General features: G+C 49.9%; 1 protein-coding gene across 1 annotated transcript in view; it reads right to left on the bottom strand.

The window, feature by feature from the left end:
• Positions 1 to 2,372: 2,372 nt before the first annotated feature.
• Positions 2,373 to 27,280, bottom strand: part of LOC147716885 (uncharacterized) — a 2,312,058-nt gene continuing 2,287,150 nt past the window's right edge. Inside the window, exon 13 of the mRNA XM_086919819.1 lies at positions 2,373 to 2,537. Coding sequence (XP_086775945.1) covers positions 2,373 to 2,537 — 165 coding nt within the window. The remainder of the gene's footprint in view (positions 2,538 to 27,280) is intronic.

Raw genomic sequence — 27,280 nt, 5'->3', positions numbered from 1 at the left:
CTGTGTCAAGGTACACAAGGGTTAGCAAAGGTTAATTTAGAGTTTGCTTGTGACTTATCTATGAGAAAGATTGTGGTTGCAGCTAACAGGGACTCAAACCGAGTCAACCAACAACTCTATTTCTTACACTGGTGTTTAGCAGTGTGGATTAGAACTTTTGTTTGTGCAGTGCCATAATGTAATTTGTGTGTTACACTACCATTCCACATAAATATTTAAGACCAATTTGAGTTTTTCAAATTTTTCATTGGTTGGAGACTTTTGTTTTTCCAAATCTACTTTTTACGACATGATTGTGTGTGACCATATTTGTAGTAATGGAATTAGAGCTGGTCAGCTTGGAAATCTACACTGTGGTTAAGCCCAAGCAATTCTGCAAGGAAAGGGGGCTCCCACCAAGAGGTGGACCTACAGCAAGCTCTGAGGGCCTGATGTCACTAATTGCCATAAATTCGCAGGAGGATGAGGATAATCTGGAAAAGCAAGATTAGGATCTGGACACCAGTCCTGAAATGCAGCCTTCAGTGGAGGAGGATGACCCCTCCACTGAAGGATCTCTGCCAGAGCAGGAAGCAGTGTATCGTTGCATGCCCTGTCCCCAGAGGAACTGGTGGACAAGAAGGTAGAGAGGGAGTTTTAGCTGCAGATGGCCAAATTAAAAATAGAGAAGGAACTGGCAATTAAGTAAAAGAAAATAGCCATGGAGTAAAGGAGACTGTCCCATGAGCACAGTATCAGAGAGCTGGAGGTTAAGACAAAGCAATCAGACACTAGCAGCAATTTTGGCAGCATACAATCAGTGTCTGAAGAGGACAAGCAGTTCCATATACTCAAATACCTGGTACCTATTTATGTGGTGTGCAATTACATTGACAAATGGTTTTCTGTGTATGAGGTGAGCCTGAGTTTACACAAGATCCCAGAGCAGCACTATGATGGTGGCCTGTGAAAGCATATGCCCTTAGTGGTGATGAACACTCTTCTGACCCTAGAAGTAGAGAACTAAAACTGGTACATGCCCATAATAGCCAGAAACCGGTCCTAGGATGCTTGATTCCAGTCCAGGAAAGACATGGCTTGGCAGTTCGGGCTGGACTGTTCCCATGAGGCACAGGGTCAAGGCTGATTTGCATGTCTGAAATGGGGTGATGTGGAGTGCAAAAAAAAACCACAGATTTATGCCCAGATCTTTGTACTGGGGTGAATGTAGGACATTGTTCTGCATTCTGTCCAAACTGTTGTTTTTGCAGATGTTCAAAGACACCCACAAGCTCTCAAATCAGTTTTGGGTGGATTTCCTGGACTACTCCAGCAAAGCAATGATTGGTTGGATTAGATGCAGCAAAGCCAATGATTATGATTGGCTGTACAACTTGAATCTCAGGGAGCACATGCTCAACATTTGCTTTATGGAACTGCATCAGCACCTAGTGGACATCAAATTGACTGACCCTTGGAAGGTTACTGACAAGGTAGATCACTAAGTCAGCATCAAAGTGTCCAGAAAACATCTGGGGAATTCCCAAAAGGGTGGTCAGAGGTCCCACCAGAAGAAAGAGGGATGAGAAAAACTTAAAAGTAAGTTCTCAAAAGGCCCCCAAATTACTTCCCAGTGGAACAGTGGTAACCAGTCCCAGGCGGAACCCAGAAAGAAGGGATTCTTTGATAAGCAGACAGGGACGTTTGTCCCCCAGTGCACAGGTATGGGCATGCCAAGGGAGACGCCAAATGGCCCAAGAGGGCACAGCCCCCCCCCTACCGGTGGGCAGACACCTAGATTGGCAAGTGGAGTACTTGGGGTGTTTCTGTCATCAATACAACAGCGACGGCTCGTGGAGGGAGTTACGGTGGGGCAGGAGGGTGGGGAGGGGGAGGAGCAGGGTGGAGGTTGCTAAAAACCGGCATATGGATAATTGCAGGTAAGTAAACAATTTAATTAATAAAACGAATTTCTTAGTGCGCCTTGCATCGCAAAATGCAATGCAGTGCGAGCTACGAAATTCGTTTTATTAATTAAATTGTTTACTTACCTGCAATTATCCATATGCCGGTTTTTAGCAACCTCCACCCTGCCCCTCCCCCTCCCCACCCTCCTGCCCCACCGTAACTCCCTCCACGAGCCGTCGCTGCAATACAAAAAGCAACAGAGCTTGGCAAAAGCAAGCTTGCTATTGAAATCAAAAATATCATAGGACACAGGTTTTAACCGTTCTAGGAAATGTGAAACAACTTAATAGAACAACGGTGATTATAACTGCAATATAAGAACACTTAGAATTTTGGAACATTACGAACCTTGCTTGCCATACGTTTTATAAATCGAATTATACAAATATAAGCTTTTTCCAAGATAAATTAGAAAGAAAAAAAAGTCAAATACCACACCTAAGAGTAGCTTTGTTGAAAATTTCTTCTTCATCAGATGATTCTTTGTGATTTTTTGAATGAGCCATATTTTTCCTGCGCACTGAATCTAGTGGTTTATGCAGATCTTGAAGCCACAGAGGTTTAAACACTTCTCTAGGGAAAGTCGAAGCCTGAAATACAATGAAGAGGGTTTCACCACTACACATTTTTTTTTCTTTCCTTTAAAGTGATTTCGACTTTTTTAAATTATGCAAAGACTATGGGGCACATTATCAAGGACTGCGTTACACATGATCGCCGGTTTAGCGGCAGAAAACTGCCACTAAAGCTGCGATAATGGGCTTGATAATATGCCCTAGAGAATTCCCATAGAAGCCCATGTTCTGGTGTGAACATGGGCTTCTATTGATATTCTTCAGGGCATATTATCAATCCCATTATCGCCGCTTTAGCGACAGTTTTCTGCGGCTAAACCAGCGATAATTTTAACGCCGTTCTTGATAATATGCCCCCATATCACTAACCGCCAACTTTACTTAAAATAGAAGCGACAAACAGAAGGCAACTGGTTCAAAGGGCACATTCACCAAACCAAGCATAACCAAGGCCCCTCAATCCTCAGCAATTTTGTCAACCCCTACATAACTTCCAGATCCCTCCGTTCCAACGCAGAAAACCTTATCAATACCCCTCGATTCAGGAAAACCCGATCAGGAGGAAGACGCTTCTCGGTACAAGCCACCCGCCTTTGGAATTCACTTCCTCGTGACTTACGACTTGAACCACAATACCTGCGCTTCAGGAAGCTGCTAAAAACACACCTCTTTCCCTAACCGGTGCACCCCTCCCCCCTATTTTTGATCCTTCATCCTTCCTCTCTTCCGACCTCAGCTCCCGCTCCTCAGATCTGGTGAATTAGGGTTCCTCAGCGCTGGGATACCTCCGGGTGACTATCGCGCTTTATAAAAATAAATAATAATAATAATAATAATAAATACTCACACAGAGATCTACAAACATTTTATTGTCCTTACAAACTTCACTCTCTGAGCTCCCTCAACATTCACCACAACCCCAACTCCCTACTTATCCGTTTAAGCTGCCAGTGCTTTTAGCAACTGAAATTTCTATGTAGAAACCAAAACCTGGACTTCTCCATCCTCTGTTACCGGGCCCATCGGACATTACGGTCTACGGTCTACGTGTAATCAGCCTGAGGTCTGCTTATTTTTACAAGTGGAAGTGCTTCTTCAGTGATCAGCAAGGTTATGAGCATGGTGAGTGAGTGCAATTAGAATGAGTCTATGGTTGAAAGAATGGATGGATGAGTGAATCCATGGACAATGGGTAAGTGGTGAATTGATGAAGGCATACAGGATGGGTTGAGGTGCTAATTGAGGCATGTAAGTTACATGAAGTAATGGCTAAGGCAATATCAGTGGCCGGGACAAAGGCAGTGTGTGAGGATAAGGGCTGTACATGGGTGCACTTGAATGGTGCTCTCCCAGTGTGAAGAACTGCATGAGGGGCAGGAGAAGTGGATATGGGGTGTCTGAGAATTTAATGTTTTGTACTGGTATTTGTGACAAGCATTGGCAAAGCCAATTGGTCTCTGCAATCCGAGAGCAATAGGTGTTGTCAATGTTTATGCATTTGTGTAAGGTGCTATAATTAGGGGCAGTCCAAAGAAATAACACAGTCAAGTCACAGAAATATCAGGGGTACACTTCATTCTGTTTCACACCGATTCTGGGTAGGAATAAGATCGACAGTCAATAATATACGTACATTGCGCTGAATTGTGTTCTATGTGTTTTTTTGATTTGACACTGTCAAAGCCGTTTATAATATTTTAAGCACATACAAGATTGTGCAGGTTTTACTAAACTGCTCCTGGGTTTGTTACTACACATTTGGGAGCTGTTGACAAACAGCAGGCAAATTAAGCCCTATTTAAGTACAAAATAATTATCCCTGTTTGATTTTGTAGTTTATTTTAGATAGAAATCCACATTTGAAAACAAAACAAGATTAAAGCTGTACAGTACAGACATGATGTGCTGAGATGAAAATCAGTCAGTGTAAAATTATATGATGCAAGAAAAGTATGGGAACTGTGATGCTGCATGCAATGGGGGAGGGGTTAGTGAGTTTATGGTGGGGCCAAAGGTATGTCTAAAAAAAACAAATATTCTGTATGATTCTTTTGGTTTTTCACTGTCAGGAACCTACATATAAAATAATGTGCATCTTAAATGATAAATATATTTGAAAAAGCTGTTACTCTGGGAAATGCACTATAGTACATTATAACATCTCTATTAAGAAATGTCCCTTAGATGTCTGTGTGTAACCAGAGAGCCACAGCATAAAATCTTGGTTGGTTAAGTGGAGAACAGTGACTTGTGTATTTTTATTGCTACAAGGGCACAACCTGTGACAGGCAACAGTGTGGGAACATGTAAGTCATTACTTTAAACTTGTATTGCACTCAGTATATGATAGACTGCAACAAAATGAAGGTTTAAGGTAAAATGCTCAGCCCAAAATAGAGATTTTAGTAATACACAGCCTGTACATAATGCAGTTTTTTACATAACTGTCCCTTCAACCCCTCTGTGGTAGTAAGCGCTATATAAAAACAATTATTAAAAGTACAAACATTCCCCCACTAGATGCCAGCCCTGATTACAACCGTGAGAGGGCTCCTGAGACTTCAGGGCACTCCCAAACCTAGTGGTAGAGGTCTCCAGCTGATACCCCTTTATGATGGGGCTCTATTCTGGGGGCTTTTTGTGACCTGGGTATCATCTGCAAGGATGGGCCTGGACAATGCCTGACCTTAAGATGCTACCTTTGCCTTTTAACTCTGTTCTGCCCGCAGCCTCGCCGGTTCTCTGGCGGCTGCCATTACCAGACGTTGAGCCCCCGGTTGGTCTGCGACTTGATCACCTCAAAACATTAACCCCCATTCACACCAGGGTTCTGATCCGACTGTGGCTCGCTTCTCTCCTACTCCCGTATGAACCTGACCTTTTTCAGATAAACCCTGATCACTATCCTGACAGCGGAGTACGAGCAATTTGGCTGATGCCCAGTGGAGCTGCCTCGACAGCCTAGAGGAGATCGGCCCTGATTCACCCCCTCTGCCGTCACCTACCCAGCCGGTCATTGGACACAGTTTCTCCCTGTCTCCCTGTTTATGTCTCTCCCTCCCACCTACGAACTACCTTAACTTTGCTTTTCTGTCCTATGTTTAATCTATGCTCTTGTAACAGATGTTACTTGTAACTCACTGTTCTTCATGTAAAGCGCTCTGATATCTACGGGTTCAGCCAGTGCTATATAAAACTCAAATAAATAAATAAGTAAATAAAAATAATAAATACGTACTTCACAGATCATTTGTCAACTCTTTGCACTGCCACTCAAAAAGAATGAATCTTTGTCATCATAAAGCTTCAAGTGATTCAATTAGTTAAAGCCAGTACTGACTCCAAAGCATCACTTGCGTTTGAAGATTACTCTTTACATTTGGAGATCAACTCGTTGCCCACATTTGCTTTTCTTTCAGGCAAGAAGGCACCCTGGCACGATGGCTTGTTTAGCTGAATACCTGGCTTCGGTATCACAGAACAGGACTCTCTCTGAATGATACTTTAGCTGAAGCATTGAATCAATTGGAATTAACAGTCCCGGGACGGTTGTCTGTTTATAACAAGCATTTACAATGCAATAGGTCTCGCAGTTGCGAGATTTTGAGCTATTGACATTGTAAATGACCTTGCCTTTTACTTATGTGTTTATAAAATCTGCAGTAATAAAAGGCATTGCCATTTACAGTACCAATAGGTCAAAGTTTCTAAAATGCGAAACCTATTGCACTGCAAATTCTTGTTGTTTACAGGCGCCCCATGCTGCACTTTCACAATAACAGAGGCCATGCTGCCCCTTTTTTCAAACAAGTCATATCTAACGAAAGGTCCGCAGACGCTATTTAATAGCTGTGATATAGGGTGTTTTTACTAAAAAAAGCATTTGTTTGTCAAGTTGATAAAAAAATGCTTTTTTCAGTGAAAGAGCACATGGCGCGCTGAATGTTGTAGGAAAGCATATAGTGCGTGCAGTAGGAGAAAAGCATTAAAGAAAATAGTGCTTACAGACTCATTAAGACGTACCGAAGTAAAAGGACCAGTCCTCATGGGAGGTTACAAAAGACAAGGCGGTATTAAGGAGGGACTAACGAACAAGTTACTTACCTTCGGTAACGCTTTTTCTGGTAGATACAGTATCTGTCTGTGGATTCCTCAGCTTGTGAATATCCCCTTGCGTCAGCAACATTCGGAAATTCTTTTACTAGCTTCGCGCCGACGTGGACGATGTCACAGAGGCACGGCATCGCGCACGACTCCGCTGATGTCACCGACACCATAATAGGCCCACGCCGGCGTGATGACATCAGTTCCGCCCTTTTTTCAGTGCCTTCAAGGTACACGGACGGACCGATGACAGCAAATATATACATAGTATACCCAGTGTGAGAAGTTGGCCTGGTATATAATGCTCACTAATTCTAGTGATCACTTTGTACCATGCCAAGCAACCCTTATGATGATTGGTTGTAATTCAACCTTGTAGACCAGTTATCCTAGTGGTAACGTGGACCAATCAGTCTTAGGCTAAACTCTGAAAGGCATGTGAAGCCAGCTATATTACCATACACAACCCCCTTGAATACCAAGTGAAAGGACACCACACAGATATATATTGAAAATATATATTGATTTATTAACTATAAAATCCCCTTGACTCTTTATGAGCACAGAAGCACAAGAGTTAAATCACAAGACAGTTTAAAATACACAAAAGTTGCACAATATGGATGAGCCCTAGGGGCCACCTAAACCATATACTAAGAAAGTGGTATAAGAGATACCAATCAGAACGGAAACAGGCCTAGGGCCTTGGGAATCGCTGGAGCTATTCGAGACTAGCAGTGACTAAGTCGGGAAAGGCCCGCGGGACTCGGGTGCAGTGTTTAAAGTGCACGCACTCACCAATGTAAAGTCTATGGTGCGTAAAAAGTACAAAGTTAGATAGTTCGGAACCTTCCGAGTGACCTAGAACGCTGAAACTTAAGACACAGGCCCTTGAGATGTGTACCAGTGTAGGAACACAGGCGGAGCTGAGTTACCTCACCCACAGGAAGCGGGTGCACAGGGTCGAAGTAGTGTCGGGTTTCGTCACGCTGATCAATGGTGCTTGGAGCTGAAGATGCTGCAGGCGGCTCGATGTGAAGAGTTCCGGTGGATCCAAGGGTGGATCTGAAGTTGTGAAGACCTGAAAGCAGAGGGGACAATGTTCAAAGTCACTAGCCAGTGACTACCGTGGACCCAGATTGGAACCAGGCGATGTTGGGTGCAAACAGGCGTTGAGGTGTAGCTTCTCTCTGCAGCCACGTAGACATCGGGGGTCGAGGACGTCCAGGAGTCGGTCACGAGCTGTCCCATGCAGGCTTCTCGCTGCTGACGGTGTCGGCAACTTGATCGGAGCAAGCAGGCCTTGGCTAATGCAAGCCACACAGGAATCGAAAAAGGATTAACACTCGGACCAGCAAGGTCAGAGCGGGTGCTCCTTTTCACAGGAGCTAGGGCAAGTCTGGAGCAACCATACCCGCAGTGTAGTTTGTCGGTTTCGTCACCAAGATGGCCGCTGACCATGTGGCTAGTGGCCAGGATGGCGCGTCGAGTGGCACAGTGCAAAAGGGCCCCATGCAGATCGTGGAGATGCTGGGGGGCTGACCTTCGGTGCAAGGGCTGCTCGGTGGTGGGGGTTCTCAGTCCCCAAAGCACAACGTTGAGGATGCCTCGGTTGCTGCGCAGTCAGCTTTTCGAGTGTCTTCCAAGAGGTCCAGTCCCACGTCACTCGGTGCCTCCACGGGTCCCTTCTTTGCAGGGACTGTGGATCGGGCTGTGAGAGGTCTGGGAGTCTGGGTCTTGTCAGGCTCTGGGCTCGGGCTCCGTCGGGAGGCGGCGGCAAAGCAGACTTCGAGTTGCTGGTTGGTGCCTGTGTTCACAGGGTGGCCACTCCTAGGCCACAAGGGAGATTCTCTTCAGTCTTCTGTGCAGCAGAATGTCGAAGTCCAGTCTTCTTCTTTATTTCAAGTTGATTCAGGATGATCTCCTGTGCAATGGCACTGCTCCCACTCTTATTCCCAATCTGAGGGGTGGATCACCTACTAGGTCCCTCCTCTGGGAGGAACCAGGAAGGGGGGCGGTTACACCCCCTTTCCTTTGTCCAGCTCCTCACCAGGCCTGGGTCTGGAAAGTCCCAGGACCGGTTTGGACTGGCTTATGCACGGGGACACCTTGTGTGCCCCGGGCATGTCTCAATCTATTCAGCCCTGTCCTACCCAATACACAAAACCCTGTCTGGGGTGGTGCTCGCACCTCCCAAGGCAGGAAACCCTTTGTCCAAGCCTCCCTCGCTGGAAGGACTCCCAGCAGCAGGAGGTCAGACTCGTGTCTGTGGTGGCAGCATCCATTTTGTGATGCTGAGGCTCTGTTTAACTTTAACCGGGGTTAAGGCTACACACATGTCGTGTCCCTCTAAAAGGGTGGAATGCTATCCCCGTTGACGGAACTATCGAGGGGATAGTATTCCAATTCGTATGACACCTTACTCGACATGTTTTGATAAAGCCAAACCAAAGATAGCATTTAACCGCGAGGATTATAATGCACTTAAGAGTATATGGTATGGCAATATCCCGGAACAGCTTAGGGAGTGGTTCCCGACAGCTGCAGACGGGCTCAGCTCATGCTAGAGCACCATCTCACATATTTCCAAGCACTCTGCCTCCAGGATTGAAGAGGCCTTCCATAGGAGTGGCTGATAGGAACATATGTGTCCAGTTTAAGGTTAGATATAGGGATACTATATCTAAGTAAGAGGTGATTACACCAACTTACCCCAGCTGAGTGATCAGCCAGTTGTGTCAAATATTAAGCCCAGGCCAGGGGTGGCACAATACATGCTGCAGCCCCTGGTAGGCCTTGGATGCACCTATGCCCTGAGTACCTAGGGTACACTGTTACAGGGGCCAACAAGGTGAACCAATTCCAATTGTGTTATGCACCTAAGGTACATGGAGTCCATTTTAAGGAGAGAGCAATCAGCCTGGGGCCCTGAATAGCAGGATCCCAGGCCAACTAAGTCAAAAACCAGCTAAACACCAGGCAAAAAGTTTGGGGGTAACCATAGTCAGATATCCACCTTCCTACATAACCCCCCCCCAAACGAAAGCAGATAAGGCTATCCTGACCAGGTAAGCCTATATTGCCTAAGTGGCCATATAAGGAAGTACCAGCTCTGGCTTGGTAACCCCCTGTCTCATGGTCCACTAAGCAATCCCTCACCCTAAGGGCATCTGAGGGTCTCCACCATAGGGAATCTCTACCTGTGGTGTGTCTTTGCAAAGTCAAAGGCTGGTGTTGGGATAGAGTACTGAAGTGAGTTTCCTCTGTAGGGCTCAGCTTCCTCCAATCACTCTCCACCATGTGTGCCTTTCTTTCTCTGACTGAGTTGCACTGTGCTCTCGGGGTCAACCTCTGGCTACCTAAAGCTGGAGGCTGAGTCCCTCTGTTTGGCTTACTGGAGGGACAGTTCAGGTTTGGGCCCTTAGGGTCCCAGGTTTGGCTGTGCCCAACAATATCCATCTGGGGGAGGTCCCTAACTACTTTTAAAGGGGATCCCTCAGGAGTTTTTAAAGTTTGCACCTCACTAGGGCTACTAGTTTCGGTGCCCCTAATTTGTTGATGGGGGTGCTTTATTTGACAGGGGGCCCTTTGGGTCTCACTGTCCTTCTTGCCCTCTGCAGCCCTGGGCTGAGTAAGGCAAGGTAGAGAGGGGCAGGTTACCTGCTCCACACTGGGTCCCACCTGAGAAGGGTCCACTGCCATCAGAGGCTCTGTCAGGCCAGGCCTAACAACCTCTGGGACAGTTCCTTCATCAGGGGTAAGATCAGTTCCATGAGGAGGCTGATCCTTTCCTAAAGTCTGGTGAGGGGGAGATTTCTCTTCCTCCTCCATGCTCTCAGTTTGGGTGGAGTGATCCATCATTTCAGGCTTCACTACCCATGTATCTGTTTGAGTTTGGGCTGTGGCCATCACAGCCCCTCCAACCTTTTCAGGAGGAGACTCAGTTTGGGTATGGGCAGTTACCAGTACAGCCCTGCTACTCTTTTCAGGAGGGAAGTTAGCTAAAGATGGGGCTGAGGTTTGCTCAGCCCTCCCAACCTTTTCAGGAAGGACATCTTGGATTGGGGCTGTAGCCATCACAGCCCCACTAACCTTTCCATGGAGATTTACCATTTTAGAATGGGTTTGTTGTTCAACCTCAGCCCAGGCTGAGATTTCCAAATCATTACCCAGTAGGCAAACTACAGGCAAGTTTGCTGACACTGGCTACGAGGCCTCCGGGTAGTATGCGCTTAACAAAACGCCACTGCCACTCTCTTTGGGCCAGTGACACCTCCCCAGCTAAGATTGACCACTGCCATGGGATGATTGGTTTCTATGCCATCAATGTTTGTCACCTGATATTTGGCATCAGGTAAAAGTTGCCTTGAGGGGACTAGACATTCAGCCACCATGATGATGCTAGCCCCTGTGTCTCTGTAGGCCTCAACTTTCAAACCATTGATGAGGGGCTCCTGTCTATACTTGCTCAAAGTGTTTGGGCAAGCAGTGAAATTGGCAAACCCCATGCCAGTCTCATAGACAAGAGTATCTGAGTTAGGGGACCTGGATAGGCCAGAGTCCACCTGTCCTCCAAAAGTAAACCCACCCAAATTCTTGGGGGTGCTCCCACCACCTGGGGGACCACTGCTAACAGTGACAGGAGGTGTTGGAGCCTTACCTGGAGGTATATTCTCTTTTTTGCCATTCTTGGGACAACAGCTATCTGTTTTGTAATGCCCCACCTGTTTACAGGTATGACAATAAGGCTTTTTCTGGGTTGAAGAAGTATCTTGGGACCCACCCCCATTCTTGGAGTTTTGGGGCCCTGGGGAAGTCTTTTCCTTACTTTTATCCCCACCCTTCTCTTGAGGCTTGGTAGTCTCTTTCTTTTGGTCACCACCCTGGTTCTTAGGCCTGATCCTGGTTCTGACCCATTTGTCTGCCCTCCTACCCAATTCTTGTGGGGAGGTCAGATCAGAGTCAACCAGGTGCTGATGTAGAAGCTGATTTTGACAATTACTTAAGATTTGCTCTCTCATAATTAAATTATACAATCCTGTATAGTCAGTAACCTTACTTCCCAGCAACCAGCCCTCCAGAGCCTTAGTGGCACATTCAACAAATTCAGACCAGTCCTGAGTCTGTGTCTTCTGGGTATCTCTGAACATTAACCTGTACTGTTCAGTGGTAAAGCCTAACCCATCAATCAGGGCGCTCTTCAGGACCATGTAGTTTCTGGAATCCCCATCACTAACTGTGAGGAGTCTGTCTCTGCCTCTACCTTCAAAGGAGAGCCACAAGATTGCTGCCCACTGCTCCTGAGGGATCTGCTGTACTCTGCAGGCTCTCTCCATTGCAGTTATCCATTTGTGGATATCATCCCCAGCTTTGTAGGCGGGCACAATCTTACTCAGGTTTCTTGTATCAAAAGACCTGTCTTTATTCTTAGGGATAGTGCTGCCACCAGTGGATCCTAATCCACTCTCTCTAGGCTGTCTTGCTCTAGCAAGTTTCTCTTGGGCCAGGGCAACCTCTAACTCTTGTCTCTGGATCCTCAATTCAGCCTCTCTCATTTTGGCCTCATGTTCCCTTCTCTAAGGGCTAGTCATCTCCCTTCTGGAGTGACCATGAGAACCTCTAGAAGCATGGGAGTTGTTAGAGTCACCTGAGTGAGTCCTTCTCCTCCTAGGCTACTGGTTAAGTCCACCTGGGGGTCTGAATGGGTTGTTACCAGATTCAGTCCCAAATAGGCTTAAGTTAGCCTGGTTCAGTCTACTGACCAGCACCTGACTATTTCTGTCGTCATCTGACTCACTGCTCCCCCCTTCTGTCTCTTCTTCCTCTTCCTCCTCCTCATCTACCTGAGGAGCTCCAGTGATGGGGGCTTCCTCATCTACCAGGATGATAGGGACAGGGGTGTCTACAGTGTCATCCTCTGAAGGATGGCCTCCTTCAGCATCCCCTGTGGGGTCTGCCTTAGAGGTCCTTAGAGTCTCAGACTGATCCAAGATCTCTCTAAGGTGGTCTGTGGTTGGGGAAGGCCCTGTCCTCAGACCCCTTAAGACACAACGCTGTCTTAATTCCTTAAAGGAAAAAATAGCAAATTTGGATGGTGCCCTTGGAGGGTCACTCTCAACAGGGATGTTCCCAGTGGAACCCTCTGCTTCAGACATTGCTCTAGTGTGGGTGGATGTGTTGCAATCTACCTACACTGGTGTTTACCTACTAAACCTATCTAGTAGTTGTAGTCAGGGTGTGCTACTCCCTTTGCTCTACAAAAACTAAGTTCAGTAGAACTTAAGTATACTGGTCTTGTTTTATATGTACCTAGCAGGTACCTGTATGATCTTTCAAATGATAATCTCAAAGATTGTAATGGTAAAACAACAGCAAGCTCAGATCCCAATCCGCTGCTCACCAATGTGAGAAGTTGGCCTGATATATAATGCTCACTAATTCTAGTGATCACTTTGTACCATGCCAAGCAACCCTTATGATGATTGGTTGTAATTCAACCTTGTAGACCAGTTATCCTAGTGGTAACGTGGACAAAGCAGTCTTAGGCTAAACTCTGAAAGGCATGTGAAGCCAGCTGTATTACCATACACAACCCCCTTGAATACCAAGTGAAAGGATACCACACAGATATATATTGAAAATATATATTGATTTATTAACTATAAAATCCCCTGGACTCTTTGTCAGAAGCACAAGCGTTAAATCACAAGACAGTTTAAAATACACAAAAGTTGCACAATATGGATGAGCCCTAGGGGCCACCTAAACCATATACTAAGAAAGTGGTATAAGAGATACCAATCAGAACGGAAACAGGCCTAGGGCCTTGGGAATCGCTGGAGCTATTCGAGACTAGCAGTGACTAAGTCGGGAAAGGCCAGCGGGACTCGGTGCAGTGTTTAAAGTGCACGCACTCACCAATGTAAAGTCTATGGTGCGTAAAAAGTACAAAGTTAGATAGTTCGGAACCTTCCGAGTGACCTAGAACGCTGAAACTTAAGACACAGGCCCTTGAGATGTGTACCAGTGTAGGAACACCGGCGGAGCTGAGTTACCTCACCCACAGGAAGCGGGTGCACAGGGTCGAAGTAGTGTCGTGTTTCGTCACGCTGATCGATGGTGCTTAGAGCTGAAGATGCTGCAGGCGGCTCGATGTGAAGAGTTCCGGTGGATCCAAGGGTGGATCTGAAGTTGTGAAGACCTGAAAGCAGAGGGGACAATGTTCAAAGTCACTAGCCAGTGACTACCGTGGAACCAGATTGGAACCAGGCGATGTCGGGTGCAAACAGGCGTTGAGGTGTAGCTTCTCTCTGCAGCCACGTGGACACCGGGGGTTGAGGACATCCAGGAGTCGGTCACGACCTGTCCCACGCAGGCTTCTCGCTGTTGGCGGTGTCGGCAACTTGATCGGAGCAAACAGGCCTTAGCTAATGCAAGCCACACAGGAATCAAAAAAGGCTTAACACTCGGACCAACAAGGTCAGAGCGGGTGCTCCTTTTCACAGGAGCTAGGACAAGTGTGGAGCAACCAGACCCGCAGTGTAGTTTGTCGGTTTCGTCGCCAAGATGGCCGCTGACCACGTGGCTAGTGGCCGGGATGGCGTGTCGAGTGGCACAGTGCAAAAGGGCCCCACGCAGATCGTGGAGATGCTGGGGGGCTGACCTTCGGTGCAAGGGCTGCTCGGTGGTGGGGGTTCTCAGTCCCTAAAGCACAACATCGAGGATGCCTCGGTTGCTGCGCAGTCAGCTTTTCGAGTGTCCTCCAAGAGGTCCGGTCCCACGCCACTCGGTGCCTCCACGGGTCCCTTCTTTGCAGGGACTGTGGATCGGGCTGTGAAAGGTCTGGGAGCCTGGGTCTTGTCAGGCTCTGGGCTCGGGCTCCTGCGGGAGGCGGCGGCAAAGCAGATGTCAAGTTGCTGGTTGGTGCCTATGTTCACAGGGTGGCCACTCCTAGGCCACAAGGGAGATTCTCTTCAGTCTTCTGTGCAGCAGAATGTCGAAGTCCAGTCTTCTTCTTTATTTCAAGTTGATTTAGGATGATCTCCTGTGCAATGGCACTGCTCCCACTCTTATTCCCAATCTGAGGGGTGGATCACCTACTAGGTCCCTCTTCGGGGAGGAACCAGGAAGGGGGGCGGTTACACCCCCTTTCCTTTGTCCAGCTCCTCGCCAGGCCTGGGTCTGGAAAGTCCCAGGGCCGGTTTGGACTGGCTTATGCACGGGGACACCTTGTGTGCCCCGGGCATGTCTCAATCTATTCAGCCCTGTCCTACCCAATACACAAAACCCTGTCTGGGGTGGTGCTCGCACCTCCCAAGGCAGGAAACCCTTTGTCCAAGCCTCCCTCGCTGGAAGGACTCCCAGCAGCAGGAGGTCAGACTCGTGTCTGTGGTGGCAGCATCCATTTTGTGATGCTGAGGCTCTGTTTAACTTTAACCGGGGTTAAGGCTACACACATGTCGTGTCCCTCTAGAAGTGTGGAATGCTATCCCCGTCGACAGAACTGTCGAGGAGATAGTATTCCAATTCGTATGACACCTTACTCGACATGTTTTGATAAAGCCAAACCAAAGATAGCATTTAACCGCGAGGATTATAATGCACTTAAGAGTATATGGTATGGCAATATCCCGGAACAGCTTAGGGAGTGGTTCCCGACAGCTGCAGACGGGCTCAGCTCATGCTAGAGCACCATCTCACATATTTCCAAGCACTCTGCCTCCTGGATTGAAGAGGCCTTCCATAGGAGTGGCTGATAGGAACATATGTGTCCAGTTTAAGGTTAGATATAGGGATACTATATCTAAGTAAGAGGTGATTACACCAACTTACCCCAGCTGAGTGATCAGCCAGTTGTGTCAAATATGGAGGCCAGGCCAGGGATGGCACAATACATGCTGCAGCCCCTGGTAGGCCTTGGATGCACCTATGCCCTGGGTACCTAGGGTACACTGTTACAGGGGCCAACAAGGTGAACCAATTCCAATTGTGTTATGCACCTAAGGTACATGGAGTCCATTTTAAGGAGAGAGCAATCAGCCTGGGGCCCTGAATAGCAGGATCCCAGGCCAACTAAGTCAAAAACCAGCTAAACACCAGGCAAAAAGTTTGGGGGTAACCATAGTCAGATATCCACCTTCCTACACACAGTACACAAATGTCAAGATAACACACACAGCGTGAAACCAATGCAGGAAAACAAATTGTGATAAACATTTCCTTTGACAATAAAAATATATACGTTACAGTAGCTCAGGTATAGAAGAGTGGACAACAGGGAGGCGGGTGGGTCAGTGAGAATCCACAGGCAGATACTGTATCTACCAGAAAAAGCGTTACCGAAGGTGTGTAACTTGTTCTTCTGATAGATACATCTGCCAGTGGATTCCTTACCTTGTGAATAGAGTCCCACAGCAGTCCCCACTCCCGGAGGAGGGTGTCCACTCTCCTATACCAAAAAGTCCTGGAGGACAGAGCGCGCAAAGTGGCCGTCCCTCCTCACCTCGGAATCTAAACAGTTTCGCGAAGGTGTGGAGGGAGGCCCAAGTCGCCGCTCTACAAATATCCTCAACAGGTACACCCCTAGCCAAAGCAAATATAGTAGACTTTGCTCTAGTAGAGTGAGCTCTTATACCCTCTGGAGGTTCCTTACCCGCCAGGGCGTAGCAGATCTTAATGCAGAGGATAATCCATCTCGAGAGCGTGCGCTTGTGCACCGCCTTCCCCTTCTTGCAGCCAGCAAATCCAACAAACAGCTGGTCATCCATCCTGAACTCTCTTGTCCTGTCCAGGTAAAAGCTCACCGCCCTCTTAGGGTCCAAGCGTTGAAGTCTCTCCTCCTTGGAAGGGTGAGGGAGAGGATAGAAGGAATGGAGGGTAACAGGCTGCCCCAGATGGAAAGGAGTAACCACCTTAGGCAAAAAATCAGCCCTGGTCCTGAGAACCATTCTTTCAGCATGAATGGACAAAAATGGAGGCTTTGAACTAAGAGCTTGAATCTCACTTATCCTCCTTGCTGAGGTAATTGCCACTAGAAAAACAGTCTTAAAAGACAAAAGTCTCAAGGGACACTTGTGTAAAGGTTCAAAAGGCGAACCCATCAAGAATGCAACAACAAGGTTTAAGTCCCATTGAGGCACAATAAAAGGAGTGGGAGGAAATGTATTAGTAAGGCCCTTAATGAATCACAATACAATAGGAGATTTAAACAAAGAGGGCTGGTCCGGCAAACAAAGGAAAGCCGATAAGGCTGACAAATAACCTTTGATAGTTGCCACCGCAAAACCCAGCTGGGCCAAGGAAAGTGCAAATTGAAGTATATTGGACAAACGAGCCCTTAAAGTGTCAATGGACTTTTCCCCACACCAAGCAACACATTTAGACCACCTATAAGAATAAATGGACTTGGTGGAGTCAGGCCTGGCCGATAAGATGACATCCACCACATCGTGTGGCAGAGAAAAGGAATTCAGGTTGCCCTGTTCAATCTCCAGGCATGAAGGTGTAAGGTCTGGAGGTGGGGGTGTAGAACCTGCCCCTCTATCTGGGAGAGGAGATCTGCCCTGTGAGGGAGACGGAGCGGAGGGCACGGGGAGAGGTGGGGAAGATCTGTGTACCACACCCTTCTTGGCCAATCCGGGGCGATCAATATAACTTGGGCCCGGTCTTGACGTATCTTCCTCAGAACCAGAGGAATCAAAGGTATGGGAGGAAACGCATAGAGGAGTTGTGAGTCCCAACTCAACTGAAACTCGTCCCCCAAGCCTCCCTGCATCGGAAACTGGAGACTGCAGAATGACAGGCAGTGAGCATTCTCGTGAGTGGCGAACAGGTCCACCTGAGGAGTCCCCCACATCCGAAAGACGTAACGAACTATCTCTGGATGGAGCCTTCACTCGTGGTCGGCTGAGAACTGCCGACTGAGACTGTCTGTACGTACGTTCAGAACCCCGGCCAGATGATTTGCCATCAGACAAATCTGATGGTCCTGAACCCAGGACCAGACATGCAGAGCCTCCCTGCTGAGACACTGTGGCCCCACTCCTCCCTCCTTGTTGACATACCACATTGCGGTGTTGTTGTCAGTCAGGACTTGAACTGATCGACCGCAAAGGGAAGGGAAGGGAGGAAGGCCTTGAGCGCTAAACCTATGGCCCGCAACTCTAGAAGGTTGATGTGAAGCAACCTTTCCTCCAGAGACCAAAGACATTTGACCTCCAGATCCCCCAGATGAGCACCCCACACTAGAGTGGATGCATCCGTTATCACTGTGGCCACCGATGGAGGTAGTTGAAAAGGTTTTCCTTGTGACAGATTGCCTTCCACGCTCCACCAAGACTGATCTGCTGCAGTTTCTCTTGAGATCCTCACTGACTCCCTGAGATCTCCGCTGTGCTGATACCACTGCCTGCGGAGGCACCACTGGAGAGCCCTCATGTGCCAGCGTACATGGCTGACCAACAGAATGCAAGAAGCCATCAGTCCGAGCAGACGAAGGACCTTCAGGACTGGAACGACCGCTCCATTGTAAAATAAAGAAATCATTTCCTGTATGTCGTGAATCCTTTGAGGAGGAGGGAATGCACGACACACAGTAGTGTCCAGGACCGCACCTATGAACAGGTTGCGCTGGGAGGGCACCAGGTGAGATTTGGGTACATTTATCGAAAAACCCAACCTGTGCAACAACTAAGTTGTCTCTTGCAGATGATGGAGCACTATCTCTGGAGATTCTGCTTTGATCAGCCAATCGTCCACATACCCATTCTCCACGAGATTGAGAACCCAATGATCTGATGTAATCAATTCCCAATCTCGCAGAAAATGGGTAAGCCAACTCCCCACTGGACCCATATGAGCAGGAATGGCGGACCTAGGGCTGCTTTGCTGTGTTGGCAGGAGGCTGGGAAGGGGGAGAGGCGGAGGAGGAGGCTTGGCGACCTCCAGGACGAGCTCTTTGTCTGCCCCTGTACGATTTGTACAGCGTATTTTGCTGCTGCTGCGGCTGCTGCTGTGATTGTTTGTAGGCCCGAAAGGAAAATCTGCCAAATTCTCTGCGCTTTCCAAAAGAGCCCCTGGTCTGAAGTCCCAAAGTCTTTGCCATCGCTCTGCTGTCTTTAAACCGCTCTAAAGCAACGTCAGCCTTCTTTCCAAACAATCCAGACCCATCAAAGAGCAAATCCATCAAAGCAGACTGAACATCTGCTGAAAATTCTGAAGATTTCAAACACGCAGCTCCCCTCTTCAAGAAAGCGAGTGAAGGACCTCAGTTAGAATGTTAGGCTTGTATTCAGCAGCAGGCAGAGTAATATTCAACCAGTCTGCAGCCTTCTTTATAACAACGTGATAAGGTGTCACATCCTTAGAAGGTGGTCAGATACAGAGGCCAAATCCCACTCAGCAGACAGCTCAAGACCACTAGCCTCTCTCAGGTCATCAAAAGGATCCTCCGAATCCTGCAGTTCACCTTCCTCCAAATTTTCATCACAATACCTCTCCTCTTCCAGAAGCCTCTGTGCCTCACGCCTCGACCTCTCCTTCATAAACCAAGTCGACTAATACGGGACCGATTCCACCGGAGCCGATGCCGATGCCGAACTCGAAGTCAGAAGAGGCAGCTTAATCCGAGGTCGAACCGGATTCGGCATCGGAGTCGAGGATATCAGCGTCGATGGATTCAGCGTCGATGGAACCTGCATCGAATGCCTCAGCGTCTAAGGCTTCGGCGGCGCCGGGAAATGCCAATGCGGAGTTGGAGCCGGCATGAAAGGCATAAAAGGCGCAGGAGCATAAGCCTGGGGGACACCCAGATTAAATGCTAATGGACCCATGGGACGAACCAGTGCACCAGAGGGGTACATTGCCCTGGAGTAAACTCCAAACATAGCATTTAGGAACTGAGTAGGATCCTGACCTGGAGCCGGAAAGGCTGGATAAGAGCCCCCAGGATACTCTTGAGGGAGTGGAGTCTTCTCGACTTCGGCGACCACCTCAGGCTGGTGCACCGGGGTCGACGAACCCGCAGGCAACCAAGCCTCGCCCTCACCTTCCACTTCCTCTTCACCTTCATCTTCATCTTCTTGACCAGAAGGATGGGATGGATTCGGAGAAGGATTCGGCAACTGCTTCGGAGACACAGGCAAATCCGAATGTGAAGCCTCACCCTCGGAGACCTGTACTTACGACCCGAGGCCACCGCTTCCTTTCGAAGTAACTTCACCTTTGACTTAGGCCTTGAACTCGAGTCTTTCTCAGAATGATGGCGAGATTCATGACTCCTCTTCTTATGCTTCTTCCTCGAAGACCTCGAAGCATGCGCCGAAGACGACTCTGAGTGCGATCTCGAATGAGACCTCGACCTCGAATGTCGAGTTCGTGACCTCGAACTCTTTTTATCCTTTTTGTTCTTCAACTTCGCTACCATGAGTTTCGTCTCCCTCTCCTGGAGTGCCTTCGGAGTCATCTTTTCACAAGAAGGACAATCTTCGACGGCATGATCGGAGCTCAAGCACCAAATGCAGCACTCGTGTGGATCAGTGATAGACATCATCTTGCTACATTCTCCGCACACTTTAAATACAGTCTTCTTCGTAGAGATCACAACAGAAGACAAAGAAAACACCAGTAGAAACACAAAGTAACAAAGTTACTATACAGCTACAGACGATCCCTTGAAAACCGTTAGTGTCAACGATGCGGAAAAAAGGGAACTGATGTCATCACGCCGGCGTGGGCCTATTATAGTGTCGGTGACCTCAGCGAAGTAGCACGCGATGCCGTGCCTCTGTGACGTCGTCCACGTCGGCGCAAAGCTACAAAAAGAATTTTCGAATGTTGCTGATGCAAGTGGATATTCACAAGGTGAGGAATCCACTGGCAGGTGTATCTATCAGAAAGACTTGTTACTGAATCAGAAGTAGCATTTACGAACGACAACAACACAAGCCAATGACAAATATGGGCAGAGATCAGCATGATATAGTGGTTTTCTTTCTTTTATTTTGTTCAGCATGTTATCATTTTAAATACATTGAAAATATTTTTGACGATGAGCGAGTAAACAAGCCATGAAATAAGCTTCGATAGCACATAAACCACAGATAAGAACATCTCTCAACCTCTCTCCTCAGCACAAAGAATTGAGATGGGGTGAAACCTTGCCATGTAGTAGGGCAGAGCTGTCCAAACTGTGTGTCCCGACACAGTACTGGGTCACCTGCAAATGGTGAGTGTGTCGCAGGATGACACCAGTATTAAGGGCACTTAGCACATTACTGCTGCTAATTAAGAGGCATTCCTTTGAAAGAGTGTCTCGGAGTCTGCCACAGCAGCACGGACTCCGAGACACTCTGCTCCATTCGGGCCGGGCGATTCACAACACAGCCCCATTAACAAGTGAATGGTCTTTTAAAGACCTGCAAAGTACTCAGGTGCGGCTGTGTGTGTGCACTAGGGTAACAGGCAGAGGGAGCGAGACAGAGGAAAATAGAGAGAGGAAGACAGAGAGAAAGGGAGACAGAGAGAGGGAGACAGAGAGGGAGAGAGGGAGGGAGACAGAGGGACGGAGACATAGGAAAGGAGTCAGAGGGAGACAGAGGGGGAGACAGAGGGAGACACACAGAGGGAGGGAGGGAGGGAGACAGACAAAGGGAGGGAGACAGAGGGAGGGAGACAGAGGGAGAGGGAAACCGTGGGAGACAGAGAAAGAGGGAGACAGAGGGAGGGAGTTAGGGTAGACAGAGAGAGGGTGAGGGAGACAGAGAGAGGCAGACAGATAGAGGGAGACAGAGGGAGACAGGCTGAGGGAGGGAGACAGAGGGAAGGAGACAGAGTGAAGTAGACAGAGGGAGACAGACATAGGGAGACAGACAGAGGAAGGGAGGGAGACAGATAGAGGGAGACAGAGGGAGGGAGACAGAGGGGGGGAGACAGACAGAGGGAGACAGAGGGAGAGAGACAGAGGGAGGGAGACAGAGGGAGAGGGAAACCATGGGAGACAGAGAAAGAGGGAGACAGAGGGAGGGAGACACACAGAGGGAGACAGAGGGAGAGAGACAGAGAGAGGGAGACAGACAGAGGGAGACAGAGGGAGGGAGACAGAGGGAGAGGGAAACCATGGGAGACAGAGAAAGAGGGAGACAGAGGGAGGGAGTACGGGGTAGACAGAGGGAGGGAGAGGGAGCCAGAGAGAGGCAAACAGATAGAGGGAGACAGAGGGAGACAGACAGAGGGAGGGGGACAGAGGGAGGGAGGCAGAGGGAGGGAGATAGAGAGAGAGGGAGACAGAGAGAGGGAGACAGAGGGCGACAGACAGAAGGAGACAGACAAGGGGAGGGAGACAGAGGGAGGGAGGGAGACAGACAGAGGGAGGAGGGCGACAAAGGGATGGAGAAAGAGGGAGGGAGGGAGACGGTTAGAGGGAGACAGATAGAGGGAGACACAGAGAGGGAGACATAGAGAGGGAGGGAGACAGACAAAAGGGAGACAGACAGAGGGAGGGAGACAGATGGATAGAGAGGGGGGAGACAGAGGGAGAGCGATAGAGAGGGACGGAGACAGAGAGAGGTAGACAGCGAGAGAGAGGGAGACAGACAGAGTGAGTGAGACAGAGGGAGGGAGAGGGAAGGAGAGAGGGGGAGAGATAGAGAGAGGGAGCGAGGGAGGGAGGCAACAAGAGAGGGAGGGAGACAGAGTGAGGGAGGGAGACAGAGATAGAGACAGAGTCAGACAGAGACAGGGAGAGGCAGAGACAAATAGAGGCAGAGACAGGGACAGGGGCAGACAGAGGCAGAGACAGACAGAGACGGGGAGGGAGACAGGGACAGACAGAGACAGGGGCAGACAGATAGCGGCAGAGACTGGGACAGGGACAGACAGAGGCAGAGACAGAGAGGTAGAGAGGGAGAGGGAGATGGAGGGAGAGAGGGAGAGGGAGAGGGAGACAGATGGTGACAGAGGGAGAGGGAGGGAGACAGAGAGAGTGGGAGACAGAGAGAGGGGGAGACAGAGGGAGGGAGGTAGAGGGAGACAGTCAGGGGGAGACACAGGGAAGGAGAGGGAGACAGATAAAGGGAGGGAGACAGAGAGAGACAGAGAGAGAGGGAGACAAAGGGAGGGAGACAGAGGGAGAGAGACAGAGGTAGACAGACAGGGAGACAGAGAGAGAGAGAGAGAGAGAGAGAGAGAGAGGGCGAGGGAGGAAGACAGACAGAGAGAGGAAGACAGAGGAACAGAGACAGAGGGAGGGAGTCTGAGGGACGGAAACAGAGGGAGACAGAGAGCGGGAGACGGAGAGCAGGAGACAGAGGGCGACAAACAGAGGGTGGAGGGTGACAGAGGGATGGAGACCGAGAGAGACAGAGGGAGGTAGACAGACAGAGGGAGACAGACGGAGACAGACAGAGGGAGGGAGACAGTTAGAGAGAGAGAGAGTGGGAGAGGTAGACAGACAGAGTGAGTGAGACCCCCCCAAACTCGACTATGATTTGATCCCTGATTTCTTCCCTGGGGTCGTTGAACGGGCATGTGCTCGCAAGTCGACGGAGTCAGGCATAGTACATGTCGACAGATTCAGACTCAGTTTGCCAGGCGCGCTTGAACTTGAACTTTTCAAAGTCATTGTTCAGCTGTGGGTCGAAATGGGCGTTGAGGGCCGCGACAGCGGCATCGTAGTCATGCTCGGGTCCGGTATTGGGGAGCGATTCGAACAGGTCGTAGATTTCTTGCCCACCGTAGAGGATGAGAAGTGACCTTTTCACTGTCCCATCTGTTTCCCTGGTGCCCTTGAAGTATAGGTTGAGGCGCCCGACCCACGCTCTCCATCGGAGCGCAGCTGTCGCCGGGTCAGAAGTCTCGCTGAAAGGCGGGATGGGCGCCGCGCCGGCATGCAGGTGGGCAGGAAGTGCCGGTGCAGGGGTTCCTGCTGGGGCTTGGGCTCCCCCTAGTGCTTGGGCCTGTGGGAGGACTGCAGGCACCACTGGTGGCGGCTGAACTGCCGGCGGTGGGGGCTGAACAGCCCCGTCTTGGGGGCTCCTGTCGCGTTCAGGCTCATGGCGAGGCTCTATGTGCGGTGTTATGGTGCTTTCCGGAGTCAAAGTGGTGTTGGGGTGCTACGTGATGGAGCGCTGTGAGGACTGGCCCAGGGGGTGTGGGCCGAGATGCAGGCGGGGCGCCTGGGGCTCCAGGTGTAGGCAGGCTGGTGTTTGGCGTTGCCAAGGCTTGTTTATGGCTGTGCAGTTCTTCTCTCTTATAATGATGTTTTTTTTTTCAAACAGATGGCTTTGTAGTGGCCGTGTTCACGTGGATGCGCTGCGCAGGCGTGCACAGGACGGTCAACTGCTGATCCGAAGTTGCCTTTGCCAAGGCTTGATGAGGGAGTGTGCAGCGCGGGCGGGCGTAGCGCCAGCAGGGCTGAGTGTGGAGCTGCGCGAGCACATGGGGCAGAGGCGCCGCTCGCGTGCCTTCTCCAGAAGGGGCGGGTCCGCTGTAGGCCGTGGCCACGTGGTTCAGCTGCGGGCCTCGTAGAAAGCAGGCGCACCTCCTCCATGCCGGCCGGCGAATCGAGGAAATGCGGGGATCGCGCAGGCGGGGCAGAAGAAGAGCACTCACCCGCAGGACGATACCGCTATGCACCGGCTCCCCGAGTCCCGCCAGCTGAAGGCGCTCCCTCACGGGAGACGCGTGGGCGGGTCTCGGGTTGAGGATGAACCGGCACAATTGAGCGGGTGGGCACCGCAGCAGGAGACCGGCAACACAGCGAGAAGGCGGCAGCAGGCACGCGTGAGGAACAACCGGCCTCGTCGCCAGTGTAAAGTTGGCAGGTAGGGCCTAACACGTGGCAATTAACTATTTCAATAATGGACATGGACACTCAGTACAGGTTAGCCGGAAAGACCCCGAGCGGTCTTCCGCGTCTTTATTTATACCCCGGCGCGAGCCCGCCCCGGGGTTGTGCGTGCGTGCGTGGGGGAAAGATACAATGTAGTGGAGAGCCCGAGTGGCTCTCTACAGGTCCCTCGAATCCCGCAGCGCCGACGGCCACAGTCACTGCTTGAGCTCCAGCGCCCAGACGTGCTGCGGCCAGCCAGTCCTGCCACTCGTCTGTACCCTTCAGAGAAAAGTAGCTCCCTGGCAGCCGCAGCCGGCCCACAGAGACCAGCGCAAGAATGTCAGAGCGGCGGAGTACTGGCGGGGGTCCAGAAAGAGGACACGCACAGTCCCCAATGCAGAAACAGAAGGAGCGTGCCGCGGCCACAGCCGGAGCATAGACTGCCGGCCAGGGCCAGCGCTAGGCATGGGCAGTGTGTGCAGCTGCCCAGGGCCTCACGCTCGGCTGAAAGACAGGGCCCCCCACCGCTTGCACAGGGTGGTCACTCCTTGACCACAAGGGAGATTCTTCAGTCTTCTACGTCGAGTAGGATGTTGAAGGGTCCAGAGTTTTGTTTCATAAGCTTCAGTCAGGATAATCTGAGTGTTTTGGCACTGCTCCCATTCTTATACCAATTAGGGGGCTGGATTACCTGCTAGGTCCCTCCTATGGGTGGGACCCAGGAAGGGGGTGATTACACCCCTTTCCCTTTGTCCAGGGTCGCGCTGGGACTGGGGCTGGTGTGCCCCAGAACCGGTTTGACCGGATTATGCAAGGGGAAGCCTTGTGCGCCCCAGGCACTGTCTAGTTTCTTTCAGCCCTCTCTGCCCCAATGCACTATCTCCGGCCTGGGGTGGTGCAGCACCTCCCCGCGACATGAAACCCTTTGTCCAGGCCTCCACTGCCAAGTTTCGGTCAGCAGCAGGAGGTCAGACTTGTGTCGGTGGCAGCAGGGATTAGCAGGGAACCAGGCCAACTAAGTCGAAAACCAGATAAACACAAGGCAAAAAATCTGGGGTAACCATAGTCAGGTATCCACCTTCCTACACAACCCCCCCACCCCCCCCAAACGAAAGGAGATAAGGCTATCCTTGACAAGGTAAGCCTATATTGCCTGAGTGGCCATATAAGGAAGTACCTGCACTAGCATGGTTACCCCCTGTCTCATGGTCCACTAAGCAATCCCTCACCCTTGGGTTATTAGAGGGTCTCCACCATAGGGAATCACTACCTTGGGTGTGTTTTTGCAAAGTAGAAGGCGGTGTTGATATGGAGTATTGAAGTGAGGTTCCACTAATGTAGGGCTCAGCTTCCTCCAATTATCTTCCACCATGTGTGCCTTTCTTTCATCAACTGAGTTGCACTGTGCTCTCAGGGTCAACCTCTGGCTACCTAAAGCTGGAGGCTGGGCCCCTTTTGTTGGCTTACTGGAGGGACAGTTCAGGTTTGGGCCCTTTGGGTCCCAGGTTTGGCTGTGCCCAACAGAATCCATCTGTGGGAGCTCCCTAACTACTTTTAGGGGGTATCCCTCAGAAGTTTTCAAAGTTTTCACCTGGCTAAGGCTGCTAGCTTCGGTGCCCCTAATCTGTTGATGGGGGTGCTTTATTTGACAGGGGCTCTTTGGGGCTCACTGTCCTTCTTGTCCTCTGCAGCCCTGGGCTGAGTAAGGCAAGGTAGAGAGGGGCAGGTTACCTGCTCCAGACTGGGTCCCACCTGAGAAGGGTCCACTGTCATCAGGGGCTCTGTCAGACTAGGCCTAACAACCTCTGGGACAGTTCCTTCATCAGGGGTCAGATCAGTTCCCTGAGGAGGCTGACCCTGTCCTAATGTCTGGTGGGAGGGAGATTTCTCTTCCTCCTCAATGCTCTCTGTTTGTGTGGAGTGATCCATCATTTCAGGCCTCACAACACATGAATCAGTTTGAGTTTGGGCTGTGGCCATCACAGCCCCTCCAACCTTTTCAGGAGGAGACTCAGTTTGGGTATGGGATGTCACCATCACAGCCCTGCTATTCTGTTCAGGAAGGGAGTTAGCTAAAGATGAGGCTGAGTCTTGCACAGCCCTACCAACCTTTTCAGGAAGGACATCTTGGATTGGGGCTGTAGCCATCACAGCCCCACTAACCTTTCCATGGACATTTACCATTCTAGAATGGATTTCCTGTTCAACCTAAGCCCAGGCTGAGATTTCCAAATCATTTCCTAGTAGACAGTCCACAGGCAAGTTTGGTGACACTGCCACCCTCTTTGGGCCAATGACACCTCCCCAGCTGAGACTTACTACTGCCATGGGATGATTGGTTTCTATTCCATCAATATTGGTCACCTTGTATGTGGCACCAGGGATGAGTTGCCTTGAGGGGACTAGACATTCAGCCACCATGGTGATGCTAGCCCCTGTGTCTCTAAAGGCCTCAATTTTCAGACCATTGATGAGGGGCTCCTGTCTGTACTTGCTCAAAGTGTTTGGGCAAGCAGTGAAGTTGGCAAGCCCCATGCCATTATCACAAACAAGAGTAGCTAGGTTAGGGGACCTGGTTAGGCCAGAATCCACCTGTACTCTAAAAGTAAACCCAGCCAAATTCTTGGGGGTGCTACCACCACTGGGGGACCACTGCTGATAGTGACAGGAGGTGTTGGAGCTTTACTTGGAGGTATATTTTCCTTATTACTATTCTTTGGACAACAGCTGTCTGTTTTCCAATGGCCAACCTGTTTACAGGCATGGCAATAAGGCTTTTTCTGAGTAGATGAAGTGTCTTCGGACCCACCGCCATTCTTGGAGTTTT

The sequence above is a fragment of the Lissotriton vulgaris genome, chromosome 5, assembly GCF_964263255.1.
Source record: "Lissotriton vulgaris chromosome 5, aLisVul1.2, whole genome shotgun sequence".
Lineage (NCBI taxonomy): Eukaryota > Metazoa > Chordata > Amphibia > Caudata > Salamandridae > Lissotriton > Lissotriton vulgaris.
The sequence above is the reverse complement of the archived record's forward strand: the minus strand, read 5'-3'. Positions and strand labels throughout refer to the sequence as shown.